At 33.3% G+C, this 21425-nt stretch overlaps 1 protein-coding gene and 1 long non-coding RNA gene across 3 annotated transcripts; one reads left to right on the forward strand and one right to left on the reverse strand.

Annotated features, from left to right (window-relative positions):
• Window positions 1–884: 884 nt before the first annotated feature.
• On the reverse strand, window positions 885–21425 carry LOC148565767 (uncharacterized). The gene is made up of 2 exons (XR_015883704.1): window positions 21207–21425; window positions 885–1539 (listed from the first exon to the last, which is right to left on the reverse strand). It is a non-coding gene; the product is annotated as an uncharacterized LOC148565767 (long non-coding RNA).
• LOC107643926 (E2F transcription factor-like E2FE) lies at window positions 13011–19167 on the forward strand. 2 transcript variants are annotated; one of them, XR_001621156.3, is made up of 12 exons: window positions 13037–13274; window positions 13385–13452; window positions 13539–13591; window positions 13729–13806; window positions 13997–14053; window positions 14390–14495; window positions 14723–14790; window positions 14950–15022; window positions 15138–15199; window positions 15821–16259; window positions 17952–18015; window positions 18859–19167. XR_001621156.3 is itself a non-coding variant. In XM_016347684.3 (11 exons), the coding sequence occupies exons 1-11, from the start codon at window positions 13174–13176 to the stop codon at window positions 18945–18947; spliced, it is 1194 nt and encodes a 397-aa protein (XP_016203170.1). In that variant the 5' UTR covers window positions 13011–13173; the 3' UTR covers window positions 18948–19167. The 2 variants fall into 2 exon arrangements, 1 of the variants encoding a protein (XP_016203170.1); XM_016347684.3 differs by lacking the exon at window positions 17952–18015 and having other exon boundaries at window positions 13011–13274.

Here is a 21425-nt window from a genome sequence, read left to right on the forward strand (position 1 = left end):
GCAAGTGTACTAGGTCGTCCAAGTAATAAAACCTTACGCAAGTAAGAGTCGATCCCACGGAGATTGCCGGCTTGAAGCAAGCTATGGTCATCCTGTAAATCTTAGTCAGGCGGATTCAATTGGTTATGAGTTTTGATAATTTAAAGATAAATAAAATGTAAATTAAAATAAAGATACTTATGTAATTGGTAATTTCAGATAAGCGTTTGAAGATGCTTTGTTGCTTCTGAACCTCTGCTTTCCTATTGTCTTCATCCAATCATGCGTGCTCCCTTCCATGGCAAGCTGTATGTTGGTGGATCACCGTTGTCAATGGCTACCATCCATCCTCTCAGTGAAAATGGTCCAGGTATGGTTTCTGTACGGCTAATCAACTGTCGGATCTCTCGTCTCAGATGAAAAATACCAGGCACAGCTACCGCACGGCTAATCATCTGTCGGTTCTCACTTGTGGCGGAATAGGATCTCTCTATCCTTTTGCACACTGTCACTGTGCCCAACATTCGTGAGTTTGAAGCTCGTCACAGTCATCCCGTCCCAGATCCTACTCGGAATACCACAGACAAGGTTTAGACTTTCTGGATCTCAGGAATGCTGCCAATTGGTTCTAGCCTCTACCACGAAGGTTCTAATCTCACGGATTTGAATGCTCTATTGTCAGGAGAGGCAAGTCAAATTCGTGGATCAGAGACCCAAGAGACTATACTCCAGCTATCGTCCAATGAATACGTTGAACATCATGTAGACCGCTTGTGGTTGTCAGGCACGCGGATCTTGGCTAAGCGAGTAACGAAGATAGTGGGTGATTGTCACGGGTTATCCCTTCATTCTGACTTAACTGAATTAAGTACGAGAGTATATCTTGGAGAAGAAGTAAGTGTGAATTGAAAGAGAAACAATAGTACTTGCATTAATTCATGAAGAACAGCAGAGCTCCGCACCTTAATCTATAAGGTGTAGAAACTCCACCGTTGGAAAATACATAAGAGAAAAAGGTCTAGGAATGGCTGAATGGCCAGCCTCCCAAATGTGAAAAATGGCATAAGCTCCTGAATACAATAGTAAAAAGTGCTATTTATACTAAACTAGTTACTAAGAATTACAGAAAATAAGTAACTAAGTGCAGATAGTGTAGAAATCCACTTCCGGGGCCCACTTGGTGTGCGCTTGGGCTGAGCATTGAGCTTTACACGTGCATAGGCCTTTTTTGGAGTTAAACGCCAGCTTGGATGCCAGTTTGAGCGTTTAACTCCAGTTCTGGTGCCAGTTCCGGCATTTTACGCCAGAAAAGGGTCTCTGGCTGGCGTTTAACGCCAATTTGGGCCATCAAATATGGGCAAAGTATGGACTATTATATATTGCTAGAAAGCCCAAGATGTCTACTTTCCAACGCAATTGAGAGCGTGCCAATTGGGCTTCTGTAGCTTTAGAAAATCTACTTCGCGTGCAGGAGAGTCAGAATCCAACAGCATCTGCAGTCCTTTCTCAGCCTCTGAATCAGATTTTTGCTCAGGTCCCTCAATTTCAGTCAGAAAATACCTGAAATTACAGAAAAATACACAAACTCATAGTAAAGTCCATAAATGTAATTTTTTCATAAAACTAATAAAAATATAATAAAAAGTAACTAAAACATATTAAAAACTATGTAAAAACAATGCCAAAAAGCGTATAAATTATCCGCTCATCACAAAGCTAGATTGGGTTTTCCTAAAAATTCAAAAACTATTTTTGAAAAATCTCCTTTTGATAATATGGCTTCCACTTTGGATGACATAATATTTCAAACCCAACCAATCTGAACAAACAGAAACCTAAAAGGTTTTGTAGATTATGCAATCGGAATGGTCACTTTCCCATTCAATGCTTCATAAGTGAAAGAATGATTGGAGATAAAATTTATAAGATTGTTGTTGAATATAATGGCTTGGGGTAAAGAAGATGGTTTGACATAAAAGGATCCAAAAAGATTTGGATACCTAAGGTCACTTAAGCTTTTTTGTAGGTTTTCCTAGCATCCAAGAGAAAAGATAACATGTGGTATATGGATATTGGATGATCTAGGCATATGACCGGAAAGTCAACATTCTTCATCAAGCTTGATAAATATGATGGAGGCTTTGTTACTTTCGGTGACAATGGAAACGGAAAAATTGTGGCCATAGGTAAAGTAGGTAAGAACTTTTCTTCATTCATAAATGATATCTTACTTGTTGATGGTTTGAAGCATAATCTTTTAAGCATTAGCCAACTTTGTGATCTTAGATATTTAGTTATTTTTAGAAAATTGGATTCCTTAGTTGTTTGTGAAAAATCGGGTGATGTTTTGTTTGAGGCAAAAAGATGAAACAATGTGTATAGACTTACTCCAGAGGATTTAAAAGATCAAAAAGTAACATGTTTTACCTCTATTGAATATGAAAAATGGCTTTGGCATAAAAAATTGGGACATGCAAGCATGTACCAAATTTCTAAGCTTGTTAAGAAAAATTTGGTTAGAGAAATTTCAAACATTAATTTTGACAAAGATATTACTTGTGAAACTTGTCAATTAGGCAAACAAGTAAAATCTTCTTTTAAATCAAAAGATGGAATCTGTACTAAAAGGCCATTAGAAATGTTGCATATTGATCTTTTTGGTCTCACTAGAACTCAAAGTTTTGGAGGTAAACACTATGGTTTGGTAGTGGTCGATGACTATTCAAGATATGGTTGGGTTCTTTTCTTGGCTCATAAAAATGATGCTTTTCATGCCTTTTCTTCACTTTGTAAAAAGATTCAAAATGAAAAGGATTTGAAAATTGCCCACATTAGAAGTGATCATGGAAAAGAATTTGAAAATTAAAATTTTGAAAGCTTTTGTGATGATTTTGGAATAGCTCATAACTTTTCATGTCCTAGAACACCTCAACAAAATGGAGTTGTTGAAAGAAGGAATAGAAGCCTTCAAGAAATGACAAGGGCAATGCTTTGTGAAAATGATGTTCCAAGATTTTTGTGGGCCGAAGCTGTAAATACAGCTTGTTATATCCTAAATAGAACCATCATTAGAAAAGGTTTGAAGAAAACCCCATATGAGCTTTGGAAAGGAACTCCCCCTAAGGTCAAGTATTTTCATATTTTTGGATGCAAATGTTTTGTTCTTAATAACAAAGAAAATCTTGGTAAATTTGATCTAAAATCTTATGAAAGAATATTTGTAGGGTACTCAACCACTAGCAAAGCATATAGAGTTTACCTTAAAGAACATAGAACTATTGAGGAGTCTATACATGTATCTTTTTGTGATACTAACTCTATACCCAGTGCTATCTTAGATGATGATGCAGGAAGTGAACCTGAAGCAAGACCTCAAGATCAAACAAATTCCAAATATGTCCTAGATGTTGAAACTGTCAGTCCAGAAACTTCTCCTCAGAACGGATGAGACATTTCTATTTTGTCTCCTGACCAAGCCAGAGAATCCAGAACAGAGAGCTCATCTGAAACTTGTCAAGGCAAAGCCTCGTCTCAAAAGCCTCGTGAATGAAAATTTTTGAAGGATTACCCTTATAAATTCACTATTGGTGATCTTTCACAAGGTATAACCACAAGATCCTCAAGAAAGAAGCAAGCGGATGCTAGCAACATTGCCTTCTTGTCCCAAATGGAACCTCTCAATGTGAAGCAAGCTCTAGAAGACCCCTTATGGGTTAAAGCCATAGAAGATGAGCTGTCCCAATTTGAGAAAAATGAGGTTTGGACACTTGTACCATACACCAATGGTAAGAAGGTAACCGGTACAAAATAGATATTTTGAAAATAAATTGGGTGAGGATGGCAGTGACGTAGTGTGGTGCATAACAAGGCTAGACTAGTGGCCCAAGGTTACGACCAAGAGAAAGACGTTGACTTTGATGAGTCATTTGCCCCGGTAGCAAGAATGGAAGTAATTAGGTTGCTTCTTGCCTATGCTGCCCATAAGGGTTTTAAAATATTTCAAATGGATGTTAAATGTATCTTTTTAAATGGATTTATTGATAGAGAAGTATTTTTGGCTCAACCCCCCAGTTTTGAAAGCAAAGATTTTTCAAATCATGTTTTTAAACTCTCTAAGGATCTTTATGGCCTTAGGCAAGCTCCAAGAGCTTGGTATAAAAGGCTTAGTGCTTTCTTATTGGAAAATAAATTTCAAAGGGGTACTACGGATACTACTTTATTTATAAAGGAATCTAATGATGACATCTTACTTGTCCAAGTTTATGTGGATGACATAGTGTTTGGTTCGGCAAATGAATCTTTGTGTGAAGAGTTTGGAAAACTAATGACTAGTGAGTTTGATGGGAGAATTAACTTTCTTTCTTAGTCTTCAAATCAAACAAACTCCTAGTGGTATTTTTGTTCACCAAGAAAAGTATGCCAAAGAATTGATTAAAAAATTTGGTTTAGAAAATGCCAAACTAATGGGAACCCCCATGCATCCAAACACTAAACTTGACAAGGATGAAAATGGCAAAGATGTTGCTTCCTTGGAAGTTTACTAAACATGTGGTCAAGCAAGAAGTAAGCCACTGTTGCACTATCCATGGCTGAAGCTGAATATATATCCGCGGCCGCTTGTTGCTCACAGTTAATTTGGTTAAAAACTCAATTAGAGGATTACAAACCGAATATTGATAGTATACCCTTGTTTTGTGACAACATGAGTGCAACAAACATTTCAAAAAATCATGTGTTGCACTCTAGAACTAAGCACATTCAAGTAAGATATCATTTTATTCGAGAACATGTGCAAAAGGGTACTATTGATATTCAATTTGTAAAGTCGGAAGAACAATTGGCTGGCATCTTTACTAAACCACTGTGTGAAGATAGATTCTGTTTGTTGAGAACCAATTTGGGGATGATAATTTAAATTCTGTTGAATGAATGTTGTGTTTTCATGTTTCTGTGTATTTTTGTCTTGTAGGCAGCAGGGAGACATTTCTGGGCAAGTGATAAACATTTCATAAAAAGGGGAAACAAGAAATCTGGTACTTTAGACCTAAGCCAGTTCAACCACCCCTGAGCCTATTCCATGATACGGGCTCATTATTTTTGGTTTCATATATTTTTTATTTTTAAAAAAAGAGGCTTTCACATCATATCTTTTAAAAGTCTTGTCAAAATCAACTTCTTCCCTCTTTTCATGAAAGAGTCTTTTCGGTTATCATGATTCAATTTTAAATTCTTTTATTAAAAATTATTTCATTAAATGCTATTGCTTTAAAAGAGATTTTCTCCGCTATGCATTTATGACAGTTTTCACTTAACCTCTCTCTCCACCTTCCTTACTCTTTGTCACTCCCTTCATCTTCTCTGTTTCTATTTCTTCCCATTCAAGATGAGAAATAAACTTCCCACAAGAAAGAGTAACCGAACACCAATCCCTCCTAAAAATCCTCCATCTTCCAAACAACCTCAAACTCATACTTACATTCACATACATTTACACTCCTCCTCTTTACCCACATCACAATCCTCTGAGTATATGGCACGTAAGGTGATTCATCCTAAAGATTCTACACCACGCAAGGAAGCGGCATCATCGCAAAGGAAAGGATCAAAGGGAAAGGAGCCTATGAATGAAGAAGATGATTCTCCATCTCCACCTTCTTGCCATTCTCCACCTCCTCGGCACTCCACTCCGCATCCCTCCAGTCGCTCTACCCCCTCTCAACGCACTAGGCGTTCTACTCTTCATCCTACCCAAGAGCCTCCAAATCTTGACTCCCTGAATTTCAAGAACAAATTTGGTAAAAATCATTCTCACTATGATCCCTTTCGCTTCATATCTTGTGCAGCCTATGAGTTTCACTCTCATGTTTTGGTAAACCGAAAGTTGTGTGCTTCCTTTGTTATTGATCTTGAAGCACTTGCTGAAAAAGGAATTGATTTTCAATCTTGTTTTCATGATTTAAAATGGTCCCCCATTTTCAAAATCAGAAAACCAATTTATCCTAATATAGTACGTGAGTTTTATGCGAACATGATCTTTCATGAGGGTGAACTTCATTCCTATGTTAAAAATACTCATTTTTCTCTGAGCAATGAAACTATCTGTGCTGCCCTGGGTTATGAAGATGTGGGGTTCAGGGCCTTCATGACTGGGAAATGGGATAACCAGGTTGGTATCTCCCATCAAGAAGCCCTGGCTCGTGTCTGAGAAAATTTCTCTGCTTTAGATGGAACCAATCTCACACACAAGGCCCTTGGACCTATTAGGGCTCTGTTACACCGAATCATTATCCATGTTATAATGCCACAGAGTGGGTCTTACCAAAGGGTGACTATCTGTGACACTCTAGTGCTGTATGCCTCTGTTCTTATTTCTTTTGCCTATCTGATGATCCGGCATATGTGGGAGTGTGTTTGCAGTGATAAAAAGAGCAATCTTCCTTATGGAATATTTTTAACGTGTGTGTTTGAGTATTTTCATGTTGATCTCAGTAATGAGCCTATGGAGAATAGGGTCTCAATGATCAAAGGTGGGGGTGTACCCGAATTTGCCAAAAGGAAAAAGGCTAAATGTTCAAAGGCATCTGTGTTTTCTGAAAGTGAAGATGAAAGTCTTCCCTCTTCTTCTGAAACTTCTGAATCATACAAGCATCACTTTTCCGGAATGGTAAAAAATGTTCTTTTAGAATTATCAATCATGTCCAAGCTGATGGAGAAATCATACAAAGATGCTAGGAAGCAAGCCTTTGAAAATGAAAAAGCTTGGAAAAAGACTCATGAAAGGCTAAATCTGCTCATTAGGCATTTGGATAAGGACATAGATCATTCTGAAAAAGAAGAAGACATTTTGGATTCTAATGCTGATTCCTCTGATGCCTAAAATTTGCTCTCTGATGTTTCTGCTGCTGAACACATTATATTTTGTTATCTTTGAACTTGTTTCATCTGCACTATTTCTGATTGGATGACTGTAACTCTTAACTTTGATACTGTTTATGTTTAAATTATTATGAACTGCATTTCTTTTCATCTATTTTGCTTGCAGGTGTCCCTCCTTGATGACAAAAGGGGGAGAAAAATAAAAGAAAAATTGGAAGGACAACACTGAATTGAAAATGCCTTCAAATCAGGCTGCCCTATTTTAATCTGCTCTGCTCTATTTTATTATATGATTTGGTGCTCTGTTTAATATTTGTGCTCTATTTTGGCTCACTGTTTTGAGCACTTTGTATTAGAAAATTTCAACTTGAGCTTTGATTATATTTGACAAATTTATTTGCTCAAGTATACATATATGTGCTGTCTGAATCATATTGTAATGGCTCGGTATTAAAGGTTCCGTTGTTTGAATTTTTTTTTTTGGAACTCTTTAGAGCTTGTATATAGGTTTTGCTTCCTTGAATATCTTGTTGAATCAGGCACATTAAGGGGGAGTACATTAAACAAAAAAAAGGGGGAGAAATTTGCAAATCTTCAAAGGGAAGTTTTCTACCCTAATCTTTTCAATTCAGTTTAATAATGTTTGTCATCAAGGGGGAAATTGTTGAGTTTGAAAATCTTATATGATAATCAAATATTATTAAAATATAAATTATAAAATTATTAGAATTATTATTAAATATTTTATTTAATAATTTCCAATAAGTTGTTTGATAATTTTTGTTCAAGTGTGCAGGAAGCAAATTAGTTTCCTATTGGGCCAAAGTCACACAAGCCCAAATGGATCATTGAAGAAAATTCATCCTTAGGCAAAATTAATTCAAATATTAATGGCTGAATATTGAAAAAGAAAGAAATCCAAAGTGGCCCATATCACAGCAAAAAAAGAAATAAAAATCAGAAAAGCCAATAGTTCTTTAAACCAAAAGGCAAGAGCAAAAAGTCAATAGCTCTTAAAACCAAAAGGCAAGAGCAAGGATCCAATGATTTGAGCATCAATGGTTAGGAGGGCCTAAAAAAAATCTTAGCCTAAACAGTTCAATTGAGCTGCTTCCCTAACTATATGCTTGTGGTGTGAAGGTGTCAAGTGAATCACAATTCGAAAGGGTTTACCCAGTTAAGTGTCTGTGCCATTTATGTATCCGGTGGTAATACTGGAAAACAAAGTGCTTAGGGTCACGACCAAGACTCTAAAGAAGCTGCATTCAAGAAAAAAAAAGAACTTAACTAAGAGAATCAATAGTATCATCTGGATTCTAAGTTCCTAAAAATGTCAACTATTCTAAGCTTCAATGGAAAGTGAGATGCCAGAACTATTCAGAAGCAAAAAGCTCTAGTCCCGCTCATCTAATTGAAACTGAGCTTCATTGAGATCTTTGAAATTTATTACATCCTTCTATTTCTTTTTATCCTGCTGTGTTTTTGGTTGCTTGGGGACAAGCAGCAGTTTAAGTTTGGTGTTCTGATGAGCGGATATTTTATACACTTTTTGGCATCATTTTCATATAGTTTTCATTATGTTTTGTTTAAGTTTTATTATGTTTTCATAGGTTTTAGTGCAAAATTCACATTTTTGGATTCTACTTTGAGTTTGTGTGTTTTATGGTGATTTAAGGTATTTTCTAACTAAAATTGAGGAGCTTGAGCAAAAGTCTGATTCAGAAGCAGAGAAATGATTGCAGATGCTGTGAGGATCTGAGCTCCGTGCACTCGAAGGAGCTTTTCTGGAGCTACAGAAGTCCAAATGGCGCGATCTCAACGGCTATAGAAAACTAACATTCAGAGCTTTCCAGAAATATATGATAACCTATACTTTACTTTGGAAATGAAGGCCCAAAACTGGCATTCAATGCCAACCACCAGCCCTATTCCTGGCGTCTAGCGCCCACAGGGGAGCAGCTGGTGTCCAACTCCCAGAATGGAGTCCCTAGCCAGCGTTTAACGCCCCTAAGGGGTACTAGCTCATGGAAAACACTCAAGCTCAGTCCAAACACTCACTAAGTGGGCCCCAGAAGTGGATTTTCGCACTACAAGACTAGTTTATCATATTTCTGTAATTCCTAGTTAGCAGATTAGTATATATATATAAGAGTTCACCCTTTTTAGAGGACTCTTACCCATTTTTACTTTTTCCATTGTATTTTCGAACAACATGAGTCACTAACCTCCTAAGGTTAAGGTTAGGAGCTCTGCTGAGTTTCATGGATCAATAATATTACTGTTTTCATTCAATATGTTTGATTCTATTCTCTTATGCAACCTCGTTCTTCATCTTATGAATTGAGGGTGACCCGTGATAATCACCCTTGCTCTACATGGGTTCCGTACGATTCCTGACCCGGATATCGTTGAACTAAAGCTAGAGATTGCATTGCGAATTCCAATAGAGCATCTGAGCAACTTTGGATATGTGACATATAATCCCGTTGACTATGGGTGCATGAGCGAGGTTTCTGTGGTGTTAAGGCTAGAGTCAGAGAAGCACCACTCTCTGATTTGGAAGATCTGCCTTGTCTGTGGCACCTTGAATAAGATCGTGGAGGGGAGTGGATTACTTAGAGCTTCATCTTCTACTACAGTGAGAAACCTAGAGGTGACTTGATGAGAGGACATGAGTCATCTCAACGTGGTAGATTGCTGTAGTAGAGGAGGTTAACTTGATGAGGGGATATGAGTTAATAATCACTTACGGTTGTCATTGAAGGAATCAGAAGGTTATTGAAGAAGACAATAAGAAAAGTTAATCTGGAAAGACAAAGCATCTCCGAAGCCTCTACCATTCTATCACTATTGAATTCCTATCTACCTAGTAACGTTCTATTTATCTATTTTATATGCTTTCGTGACAAACTATAATTTCTATCCGCTTAACTAAGATCTGCAAGGTATCCACTGCTTGCTCAAACCAACAATCTCCGTGGGATCGACCCTCGCTCACCTGAGGTATTACTTGGACGACCCGGTATACTTGCCGGTCTATCTGTCCGAATTCTGCGGAACCAATTTCGTGCACCATGAGGTTTGTAAGAAAAATTCAGTGAAAGATAAAAGGCAGTGAGCAATATTAGAGAAAAAGCCATAGATGTCTCAAAGTTTCTTTGTACATCTGTCTGTTGTGTATCATGATCCTGTGGAGATTTTCTTGCAAGTTGGGTTAGTACTTTGCTGTTAAAAGCTAGATTAAGGTCTAGTCAAATTCAGATTGGGGTTAGAATCTGGATTTGTCCCAGATAGGAATGGGTAGTTCCTAGGGAGAAATTGGTATTTGTAATGTTGTGAAAACATAGTGAAATTCCTTCATTATTGTGATGGAGACTAGATGTAGGCTACATTGCACCTAGTAGTTGAACCAGGATACATCTGGTGTTACTTCATCTTCCCTACTCCTTTCTCTATTTCTGTTTATCAGGAGACAAAAACAAAAGTGTCTCTCAACTCGGCACGAGACAAAACAAAAGTGTCTCTCAACTTGACATGAGACAAAAAGCAGAAATATCTCTTGAAGTTACATGAAAATCAGTAATTAATATTCATTAAAAAAGGGCTAAGATTCAACCCCCCTTCTCTTAGCCACTGATTATCATCACCCAATAATTTTGTTGCTTCACCATCAAATAGTACAAAAGTTGTTGTAGCACTTTGATCTGGAACCTTTAATTGAATTTTGAACCTAAAATAAGTATTGGGTTAGTAACCAATAGTTTGATAGATGGGATTATGAAAAATATATAGAGTTACCTTATTGTTGGATATTGTGATGTTTGATTACATGTGCCATAAATGCAGTTGCCATAAATGTAGTTGTCTCCTTTTTTTTATATACTTTCTTCTGACACTTTTCACATTTAACCTAGTTCCATCCAAATTTGTCATTAATTCCGTTTATAGTTGCTAAAATTGTGAAGATCTTTTCCTATTCCAATATTCAATTTATGTTATCATTAGGTATATGGTATTTGAGTAAGTATGAATATATGATGCATGTTGTGAGTTTTTTTGTCATACTTGATCATCAGATTCTCATTGCATGGTCATTAGATCTTGGATAGTTATTCAATTTCTAATCATTATGCTTTGAAGATTTATGTTGACATTGTCTTGGCTTGGTATCTCCATTATTTCTTCATGATGATCAGTCCTATTTAGAATTTTTTTTATCTTTATTAAATTAAATAATTAAATAAATGAATTAATTTTTGAGAGACTTATTAGTTATAAAATATCCATAAGTCAACTGTGCGAATTCTTCAGTTTGTGATTGATGTAGATTTTTGTACTTGAAGTTGTGCTAACCGAATAATCACCTAAAATATTATAATATATAATAGGTTATATAAAATAAAATTGTGTTGTATTTGTCACATTTAATGTATTATATAAAATATAATTGTTTGAATTAAGAAAAACAATAGATTTAAATTTTTTTGAAAAAGATCTTATCTTTGTATTCACTAATCAATGTTGACGTGAGTGCAATAATTTTTTAGCCCTTTATTTGTGTTGTAATTTTTTTGTTTATCTAACTTGAGAGATTTTTCCACAACGTGACTTTTAATACGATATTCCTAAAATTATTAATATCTTGTTAATAACTATATATATAAATGAAAAATAAATTGCTTGTATATTTTTTTACTCTTTAAGTATCAATTCCATTAGTCATATTTTTGTGGGTTTTTCTTTAATATCTACTTGTTCTTCTTCTTTTAGTGCATGCAATTTTTCAATGACATCTACAATAAAAAGAACAAAAAATGTGTAGATTTTTTTTTGAATAAGTTATTTTTAATAAGAATAATTGAAATAGTATAAAGTGAATTGACCTGTTAATATTTTTTTTGACCCACTCTGTCTCAAGTGATACAAATTCAAAATAGTGTTGAAGAATGTTCAAAATTGAATCTTTAATTTCTTTCACAACAGTTATGAGTAAAAAATTTACTTTTATTGTATCTTTAATTGGTCTATATAAATTATTTGCATTTTATATTTTCAAATTTGTTATAGTATAGTCTTTTTCTTCTTGTAACAAATGTTTGAATTTGTTCATCATATTTTTCTTCACAATTATATGAAGAGATGTTCCTTGTGGTGTTAGTAAATCATAGTTAATAATTAGTTAAAAAAATTGATTATATTTATTTTTTTTAAGTTATTAGAAAAAGAACAATGAATAGCATATTGAAAGAAGTATAATTTTAACGATATTAAAATACAATTATATATAAAGTATTATAAAATAATATAAAAGTATAAAAAACAAAAATAATTAAAGTATGTTTTCGTGAATTCAATTTAAAAATACAATAAATATAATTATTTCTAAGCAAAGAGACTCTTCTTTATTTGTGGGTGTTAATGTTTTTCATAGACGAATTATACGAACTTTGATAAACCAATTGTCTATTTGTTTGGTGATATTGTCTAACGAATGATGCTTCACTGAGTAAGTTTAAGATGTTGTGTAGTTCGAAAATAAACTTTTTATGCTAAATTTGATGTTATTTGAAGGAATAGTGATAAGAGATTTATATAAGTAATTAAAATAGTATGGAATTTGAATATTTGTAACATAAAATTTATTATGATTAATAATATTATTATGACATTTGTAATATGGATGTTTATTACATTTAATGATTTATTTATAGAAATTAATAAATTAATTATTGAGGGTATAAATTTATTATATTGTTTATAACAGTAAGATATAATAAATATAGAGATATGAATTCAATGTCTTTGTAGGTTATAAATTTGGTTAGACACTATTAATTTTAATTATTTTTGCATTTTTTAAATTTTTTGTATATTTTATTTTTTTTGTTGATTTAAAAATAATAGTTAATTTAGTAAAAATTGAGTGATTAATTCTAAAATTTTGTCAAATAAACAAAAAAAATATATCTTAAAAATAATATAGATAAACTTATTCATTTATTTTTATATATTAAGAACAAATAGATACCTAACAACAAACTACTCTCATTTCGTCCGGGTAAAGTTTTCCTTCCAATATACTGGAGGCTATAGGCAATTCATATGGTGGAAAAGTTCCCGCTTGTTAAAACTTTGAAATAACGACAAAAACAAAAAACATAAAAATAAAAAATAGAAACACAGCAGACAAACAAAGAAAACACATACGCCATGTTCCAAAATCACAGCCCCGCCATTTCCCTCCTTTCTCCATCTCATCATTCATCCTTCCCCACTTAACTCTTCTCTCTCTCTTTTTCTCTCTCTTCCTTCAGATCCATGTCTTCTCCAACACATACACCAACACCAACCATGGATCCCTCTTCACGCCACTACTCGTACAATCGCAAACAGAAATCCCTCGGCCTCTTGTGCACCAAGTATTCCATTCTTTCCTTTTTTTCCCCCCCTCTTTCTTGATACTAATTTTCTTACACCTGCTCCTTCTGTATATTTTAAATTAAAAGTATCAAATTTTGTTTGGGTGCAGTTTCTTGAAATTGTATAATAAGGACAGCATCCACTTGATCGGCCTCGACGATGCAGCTTCTCGATTAGGTATTTTATGACCTTCGATACCTAATTACTAATTTCTAATTATTGTTTTTCAATTTTTAATTGTTTTCCGGGGGCAAAATTTTCAGGTGTTGAGAGGCGGCGGATCTATGATATAGTGAACGTCTTAGAGAGTGTCGGGGTGAGGTTTCTTGTTATATTTATTTAGTTTAGTTATTTCTTGAAACAACCTTAATTTTTGTTTCAAAACTTTGTATTAATGATAATAATTGGTTCTTAGTTGTTTGTTTGTTTCGTTTAATGTTGGTTGACTTGTAGGTGCTTTCTAGAAAAGCTAAGAATCAGTATACTTGGAAAGGGTTTGCTGCTATTCCTGGGGCTTTACAAGAACTCAAGGTGATTTTTACCCTAATTTTGAAATTGAATTGTCTGTGCTTTTGTTTCTTCTACTCTTTTCTGCTTTATTTTTTATTTTTTAAATTTAAATTTGAATCACTGTTTTAAATGCAACTTATTTTTATCTTTTTTGCTTATTTATCCCGGGAGTTGGACATTAATGCTTATTTCTACCTTACCTTTTTTTCAGGACGAGGGTTTGAGGGAGAATCCCTATGGTTTTGATGGTGATAATGAAATTGCAAAAGTAGAATTTCTTTCTTATTCTCCTCTAGTGATGTTATTTTTATTTTATTCTATATTACTTGCTTTGATAAATAATCATTTCTCACAATGAGAAGTTTTAAATGCCGACAACTTTAATTATTAAAAATATAAACAAATTCGATACTCATTAAAGATTGGATTGGTTTGATGAAGCTATCCAAAATGTTTGACAAAACTTATCAAATTATCTATTTGATGAGTATTGAGTTAGTTTACATATTTTGTAGTTAAAATTGATATCATTTAAATCTTGGATGGTTTAATGATGTGGTAGTTGATTCCTACTTCCTACTTAGCATATGAATTTCTGTGATAGTTGTCAGATGACGAGGATGATGAAGAAACAATGTCAAATCCCAGTAATGGAAGTCAGAATGACAAATCAAATCCCGATGCCTCACTTATAAAATCATTGAAGCCTGGTATCTTCTATTTTATTTTCAGTTAATTATATATTTGGCAGAATTTTTGGAGTTATAATACGAAACTACTTCGGTCCAACATAGGTAATCTTGTTTAGTTAAGATTTGGATTATTTATTTGGTGTTGAAATATTCCCCAACAGTAACATTAATGGAATATTGTTATCTTGAGACGGACACTGCTGCTATAAATTTATAAAATTTCTTATTTATTTATTTTTGGGCAGAAAACAGAAGGGAAAAATCTCTGGCGCTTCTTACTCAAAATTTTGTCAAGCTCTTTGTCTGCTCTAATGTGAGTGTTTCTATAAGTTTCTTGTATATTTATAAGAGTTTAATTTGATGTTTAAATATTTATCCATTCATCCAATTAAATATTTATGACAGTACTTAACTTCTTTTATTATTACCGATTGACTTTTTAATGTCCAAATTTCCATCAATCGTTCTTCAGATCGAAATGATTTCCCTTGACGAAGCTGCAAAGCTGTTGCTTGGAAATGCCCATAATACATCAATAATGAGAAGTGAGTAAAATACTATATTACAATTCAGATTTTGATCCTTTTCTAAGAAGCATGGAACTTTTTCACTTACATTCTTTACTTTTAATTATGTTTTCCACACATTTTGGACTTTCAGCAAAAGTCAGACGCTTATATGATATTGCAAATGTTTTGTCCTCCATGAATCTAATCGAGAAGGTGATATTCTTCATAGTTTTCATTTTCAAAATTTAGCTCAAAAATATTGTAGTGGGGTTAGTTATATTGTTGTATGCTCATGAAACACGCACACGCACACGCACACGCACACACACATTTATTAATTTTAGTCAATATTTTGGGACTAATACCTTATTTTTATATTATTAGAATTTAGGATTTTAGTGTTTAAGATTTAGAATTTAGTCCTCAGTGTTTAGAGTTGGCTAATTATCTGTTAGCCTTCTATACATAGATTAATCTCATAATCATTTTCAAAATCACAAGAAAAGTTTTATAGTGATAAAAAATTTCTTTAAACCTTAAGTTTAAGAAATATCTAAGAGAGTAAACACCAAATCATCTTTTGAAGGACAGTCCTGTTCTTAATTAAAATTAAATTACAACCCGGTCCTCAAGTACGAAAAATGGCACCATGTTTTGTTATGGTTGATTAAAGAGAGGATTGTTAATTGAGAAAATAGTTAGCGACTGAATTACATTTCACTCTACCTAAAATTTATTTCCTTTAAAAATCAACATTATATTTGATAATGTGTTCTAGATCATGACATTACATTAATTAATCAATCTCACCATGACTCTACTAAATTGATGCAGACCCATACAACAGACACAAGAAAACCAGCATTCAGGTGGCTTGGTTTAAGAGGGAAACCATGGAGTGAGTCAGGTGACTCTGCTCTAAATTCGAATCACAGTGGCGAGTCAAGGAAAAGGATGTTTGGTGAAGACATCACCAACATTAGCTTCAAGAGGAACAAAGTGGATCTGTCTATGAATGCTGAGAATAGCTGCAAGAGTTACTCCAAGATGCAAGACCAACTCGAAAACGACGATGATAGTTGTTGGCAAGCTCACACGGATAAAGGCACCGTGAAACAAGAAGGAAAACAGAATTCAAAGGGCTACCATTTTGGTCCTTTTGCTCCAGAGTATGTTTCCAAGAATGGTGGAGCCTCTGAGAATACTAATGTGAAGCAGGTTCATGATTGGGAGAGTCTCTCAAATGTGTATCGTCCTCGGTATCAAAATCAAGGTAACATTTAATTTTGATCTTTGATTCATTTCTTAGTTTTGTATAAAGAATGGAAACTAAGATGGCTCTTAGTAACTAACTTTTCTTTACTTTCTTCAGCACTAAATATAAATATTTATTTCTTTAATATATACATTTTTTTTTTCTTTTGGAAAACTTCATTCGTTTTAGGGAATGTAGAGAAATACATGACATTTTCCTTTTACAAATTTTAATATATTCCATAACCAAATCCTGGAACATAGATTACAACTTCAGGAGAGTATTCGACACGAATCAGACATGAGGGATGGACTAAGGTTAAAATTATAAGACCAAGTTAGATATAATTTAAAAAAAAAAACATTACTTACAATATCGTTTATGAAAAATCAGCCTATATATCTGTCTATATTTATATGCATTTCACACATTTTTCCAACAAAGCAATCAACCACCAAAATAAATTTTTATCACAGTAAAATTAGACATTCAATAGTAGAATAATCAAAATTTTTTGCAGCAATACAATCAAAATTTTATGACCACCAAAATCAATCAAAGCAGTATATTTTTATTGTAAATATGAATCTAGTTTAATTATATTATTTATGAAGTTTGACTGTAAGTGTGAATCAAGTTTGATTATATTATATAGAGTAATGATATTGTTTTTAAAGTTTGACTATAAATGCATATATATAGTTATTTTGTATTTCAATATATATTCATATACGAGTGAATAATTTTTTGTATCAATGTACAATGATCTTTTATATATAACTTTTCTTCACACTATTAAGTATGGCTAAAAAGGGGTTGATTAATCTGAGACAATTGTACCCATGACTATGCTGGACAAATTCTTTGAAACTTTTTTTGATGGTATTCCTTTTGTTTTCTTTTCATTAATGGCCTTATTTATTAAAGTTTTGTTTTTTCTTGTAAATTCTCCATTGTTGAGGTAAAATTTTAAATCAGGAGTGGTGTTGGTAGTGAGGGAAGAGAATCAGAAAGCGAACTTATAAAATGGTACACAACACATTACACAATGTGCTAACTAAGCTTTATATACAAGCTATTATGAGACTAGCTAAGATAACCGTTAACTAAATAACTAACTATAGTTAATCTTATGAGTTAACTTATCATCTAACAACCTGCCAGTGTGGCAGTTACAATCTGTTACAGCTGTATAAAAGTCTGCTCTCACTAACCAGCAATAACTACCAAACTAGTTTGATAGTTTCAAGTATTGTAAGATGCAGCAAAACCAATTAAGTTAAGGCGGTGTGGCTTGGAGCTTGTTACTAGCAAACAATTTTAAATTGAATATATGCCCATGATTACCAAAGAAAATAGCTGTTAGAAATATATGTTTAACTGTCATCACACCCATATAATGTGTTTTAACTTGACCATTAATATTTGTTCTTTGTTTGTTTGTTTGTTTGTTTGTTTGTTTGTTTGTGTTGTTTGGTTTTGCTTCTTTCCTTTTTTTCCCCCTTTTTATTAAGGGGGAAAAAAAGAATATCCTCTAATGTTTTGTAAATATTTCACTGCAAAGTCACAAATTTGCATGACACAGCAACCTGCAAACCAGCTAACCATGCTGATCCTTAACTACACAAAAAATAAAAAATGGGCAAAATTTTTTAAAGATGCAGTTTTAATGAGAAAATCTCTAAAATGGTCTCTATCTCTCATTATCAGATTGACTCACATTCCTCCTTTGTGTGGTTTGGCTACACCAAGCTTGAAAATAGCAAGGTCTATGGTAAATTACGGTTACTTATGAATTTATTTTTTTTTTCTTTTTTGTTTTTTGGGGGGAGGGGGGGGGGTGGTTTCAATTAGTCCCATTAATTTGATCGCACATCTTTACATATATCATTCAGAGTTGATGCAGCTTCATGCTATTTACATCCACTTTTGTCATTGTAAATTAATTAATGTGATTATTATTTGTACTTAAATACATTGATTGAAAAGTCACCAAAAAATACATTGATTGAAAATGAGAGTTTAATTTTGTTGTATTAGCGGTGTAAAATCTTTTACACCGTCATCCAATCATATCTGCTATTTGTACATTAAAAAATAAATGTTTTAGAACAAGAATTGTATTTAGATACATTGATTTACTAACTTTTTAATAATCTTGTCTGAGCAGTTTATTAAACAATTCTATCGATATTATTCCTGATCAAAGAAGTTTTTATTACTTTGCTTTAAATGCATTTGATTTCAGAACTTAAAATACCTTAATTGTTTAGATTTTCTTAGCCTCACTTTGAGTTGACTATCTTGCATAACTATTAACTGGTAGTAGATCTTTCGTGTAATTAAGTGGGAGATTAAAATTGCAAGTCTTGTTAAAAAAATCAAATGTAGAAAGTTTTGATGATAAAGACAAGTTTAAGTTTCTTTCAAATGTTTTAGCAGTACTTTTGATTTTTGAGCATTGACATGATCATGAACAAACTCAATGGCATTGTGTGATCCGTTTAGTCAACTCTCCAAATGTGATAAAGCATTTTTCTGCTTTTGATTTCTTATCAAGTGGCAATAAAATTCCTGCTTCAAGCTTTGAAGCTAATCTGATGAGTTTTTGATGCAGCTTTGAGAGACCTCTTCTCCCACTACATGGAAGCATGGAAATCTTGGTACTCTGAAGTTGCAGGGAAAAGGCCAATACAAATTTTATAGTTTACTTGTGTCCAGCAATGACAAATAATAGTGCAGCTTTTCTTAAGAGATGATGATTTCATTAGGATCATGGATGCATGTTCTCCATGCACCAACACTAGAATTTCTGTGTAAGGATTTTCTTTAAATTATTGAACCCGTCTGAATGACATCTGCTCTGTATTTCTTGCAGATTCTTGTTTAGAAGCACTGTAAATTTTGGGCTTTTTTTAGCTTTAAACCTATGCATTTCGTTTGTCTCACGGCTGAACTATTCCAGAACTAGTGCCTTCTGTGTGTCATGGGGGTTCGGCTATATTTTTATGTTGGTTGCCGAAGACCTAACACAACCCTCCTTTATCCGGGCTTGGTTGCCTTCTGTGTGTAAGGAAGGAAAATGCTTTGATTTAGGTTTGCTTTCGGCATTGATGTGTAGGTTATTTGAAAACAGGACAAAAAGTTAATACACAAAATGCTATGGGAAGAACCCTAATTGAGTTTCCAACACCTAAAGGAAAAAAAATTACTAAATTGGCTTAAAAAAGTTGATATTGGGCTCATTTGTGTGAATTTCACAAATATGGGTCTTTTGTGAATTTATCAAACATGGGGCATTTTCAAAAAAGATAAAATGGAGGGGTGAATTGCAATTTTTAAATTTCATTTTTCTTTTAATTTTAAAAAATAGGAATTCAAAACAATTTAAACTCAAAAGAATGGATTTTTAGTCAATTTAGTAATTTTCAAAACAATTCAAAATTATAAAGATGAATAGAATAATTAAACCCTTTTTTTTTAATCTCATTTACTAAATTCTATATTCTTTCCTTTGATAGAGAAGAATGGGGAATGATAGATGAAGAAAAGAGAGTGGGTGAATGGATTTTACTAAATAATTTCACAAACATTTTTTATTGAATTATAAGTTAAGTCCATTTTGTTCCTTAAATTGGTGAGTTGTACCCATTTAGTCTTTAAGATTTCAATTGTTATAATTTGATCCTTCAGATTTGAAAAAGTGCACATTAGTCCCTTGTATATTTTTCGTCACTAGAGTTTAACGTCATTAGTGACGTGGCCTAACCTTTGCTACTGGATATATTAATGGCTAGTTGAACTAGATAAAAATATAATTGCACTTATTTGGTCCCTTTTATCTTTTATAACCTAAATCATAAAACATTGTTTCTAATCTTCATTCTTCTAGAAGAAGTTAGAATGTTTATTATGAGATCCATAACAAAAAATAAAATAGATTGGATAAGATGAAAAAAAAAGAATCAAATAATTGGCTACCAATCTTGACTGGAGATAATGTTTACGAGACGTTTAAGGTCCACAGATATCCAACAAATATGGTGGTTGACTTGAGGAAGAAATTATGTATCTACCAATTCTAAATGCTAACATATTATTTTTTATACAATATTCATTATTATTAATTCATAAAAAATAAATTTCGTTTATAATAGCTTAGTTTAGTTTATTAATTAAACTCTCAATCCATAAGGATATTATATCATCATGCATGTGCTGCTTTTGGCAAGGGTCAATAAAACTATAAGAGGCCAAAGGAATTTTGTCACAAATGGGTGACGATAGATGCATATAGGGATATTTATGCACATCATATAAATTCATTGTCTGACCAATCTCTGGGAAAAGTCTGAGTATAGTAGGCTACAATCACCAAAGAATAAAAGAAAGCCTAGATCATTAGCAATGAAAAGGAGAAAAGATTCGGATGAAGGTAATGGAGGAAATAAGAAATCTAAGCCTAGTGGGATATTGAAGAGGTAACTTAAACCATTCACTTGCAGATACTGTTTACAAAAGGGACACACTAAAAGGGATTGTCCTAAGAAGAGGAGTGCTGATGTAGCTACTGCTATAACAACTGCAACTGCTACTAAGAAAAAGGGGTAACAATGAAAAAAATGGTGTATAAGAAGCTGTTGCTCATTCAAGTGTTGCACCATAAATTGCTGCTAAACCTAAACCCTAACAAGAACTTGCTTATGACTTAAATAATGCACCACAACCTACTCAAGCTCCTTCTCCAAATGGTGCATCTCAGCCTACTAATGTCCAGGAAGTTGAGATTGAACTATCTCAACGAAATTACTATGATGCACAAGACTCTCAAGAGGTGGTTCAATTTTACTATATCTATTTAATTTATGTTTATTTGCACAATTTGATTAAAGTTTTTTAATCATTCCTTCAAGTAGGCACTACCAATAAGGCCACCTAAATTACAAAGTAGAAGGAAGTCCTTACCACCACCTGGTTCTGTGCCTGTAGATCCATTTGCAAAGAGCAAGCTCAGCCACATCTTACAAATTAGCCAGTTTCAAGAAGTTTGTGCCAACTTCCAGATTCAAGCAACTACACAAAAGAAGAAGTGATCATGTGGATGTATTTGTATAGTCTATTGTGGATAATGTTAGTATTACGGCACTATGCTTTTTGTTTTGCTTTTGATGGATGGATATTGTC

The sequence above is a fragment of the Arachis ipaensis genome, chromosome B5 (assembly GCF_059453495.1).
Source record: "Arachis ipaensis isolate K30076 ecotype BB chromosome B5, ASM5945349v1, whole genome shotgun sequence".
Lineage (NCBI taxonomy): Eukaryota > Viridiplantae > Streptophyta > Magnoliopsida > Fabales > Fabaceae > Arachis > Arachis ipaensis.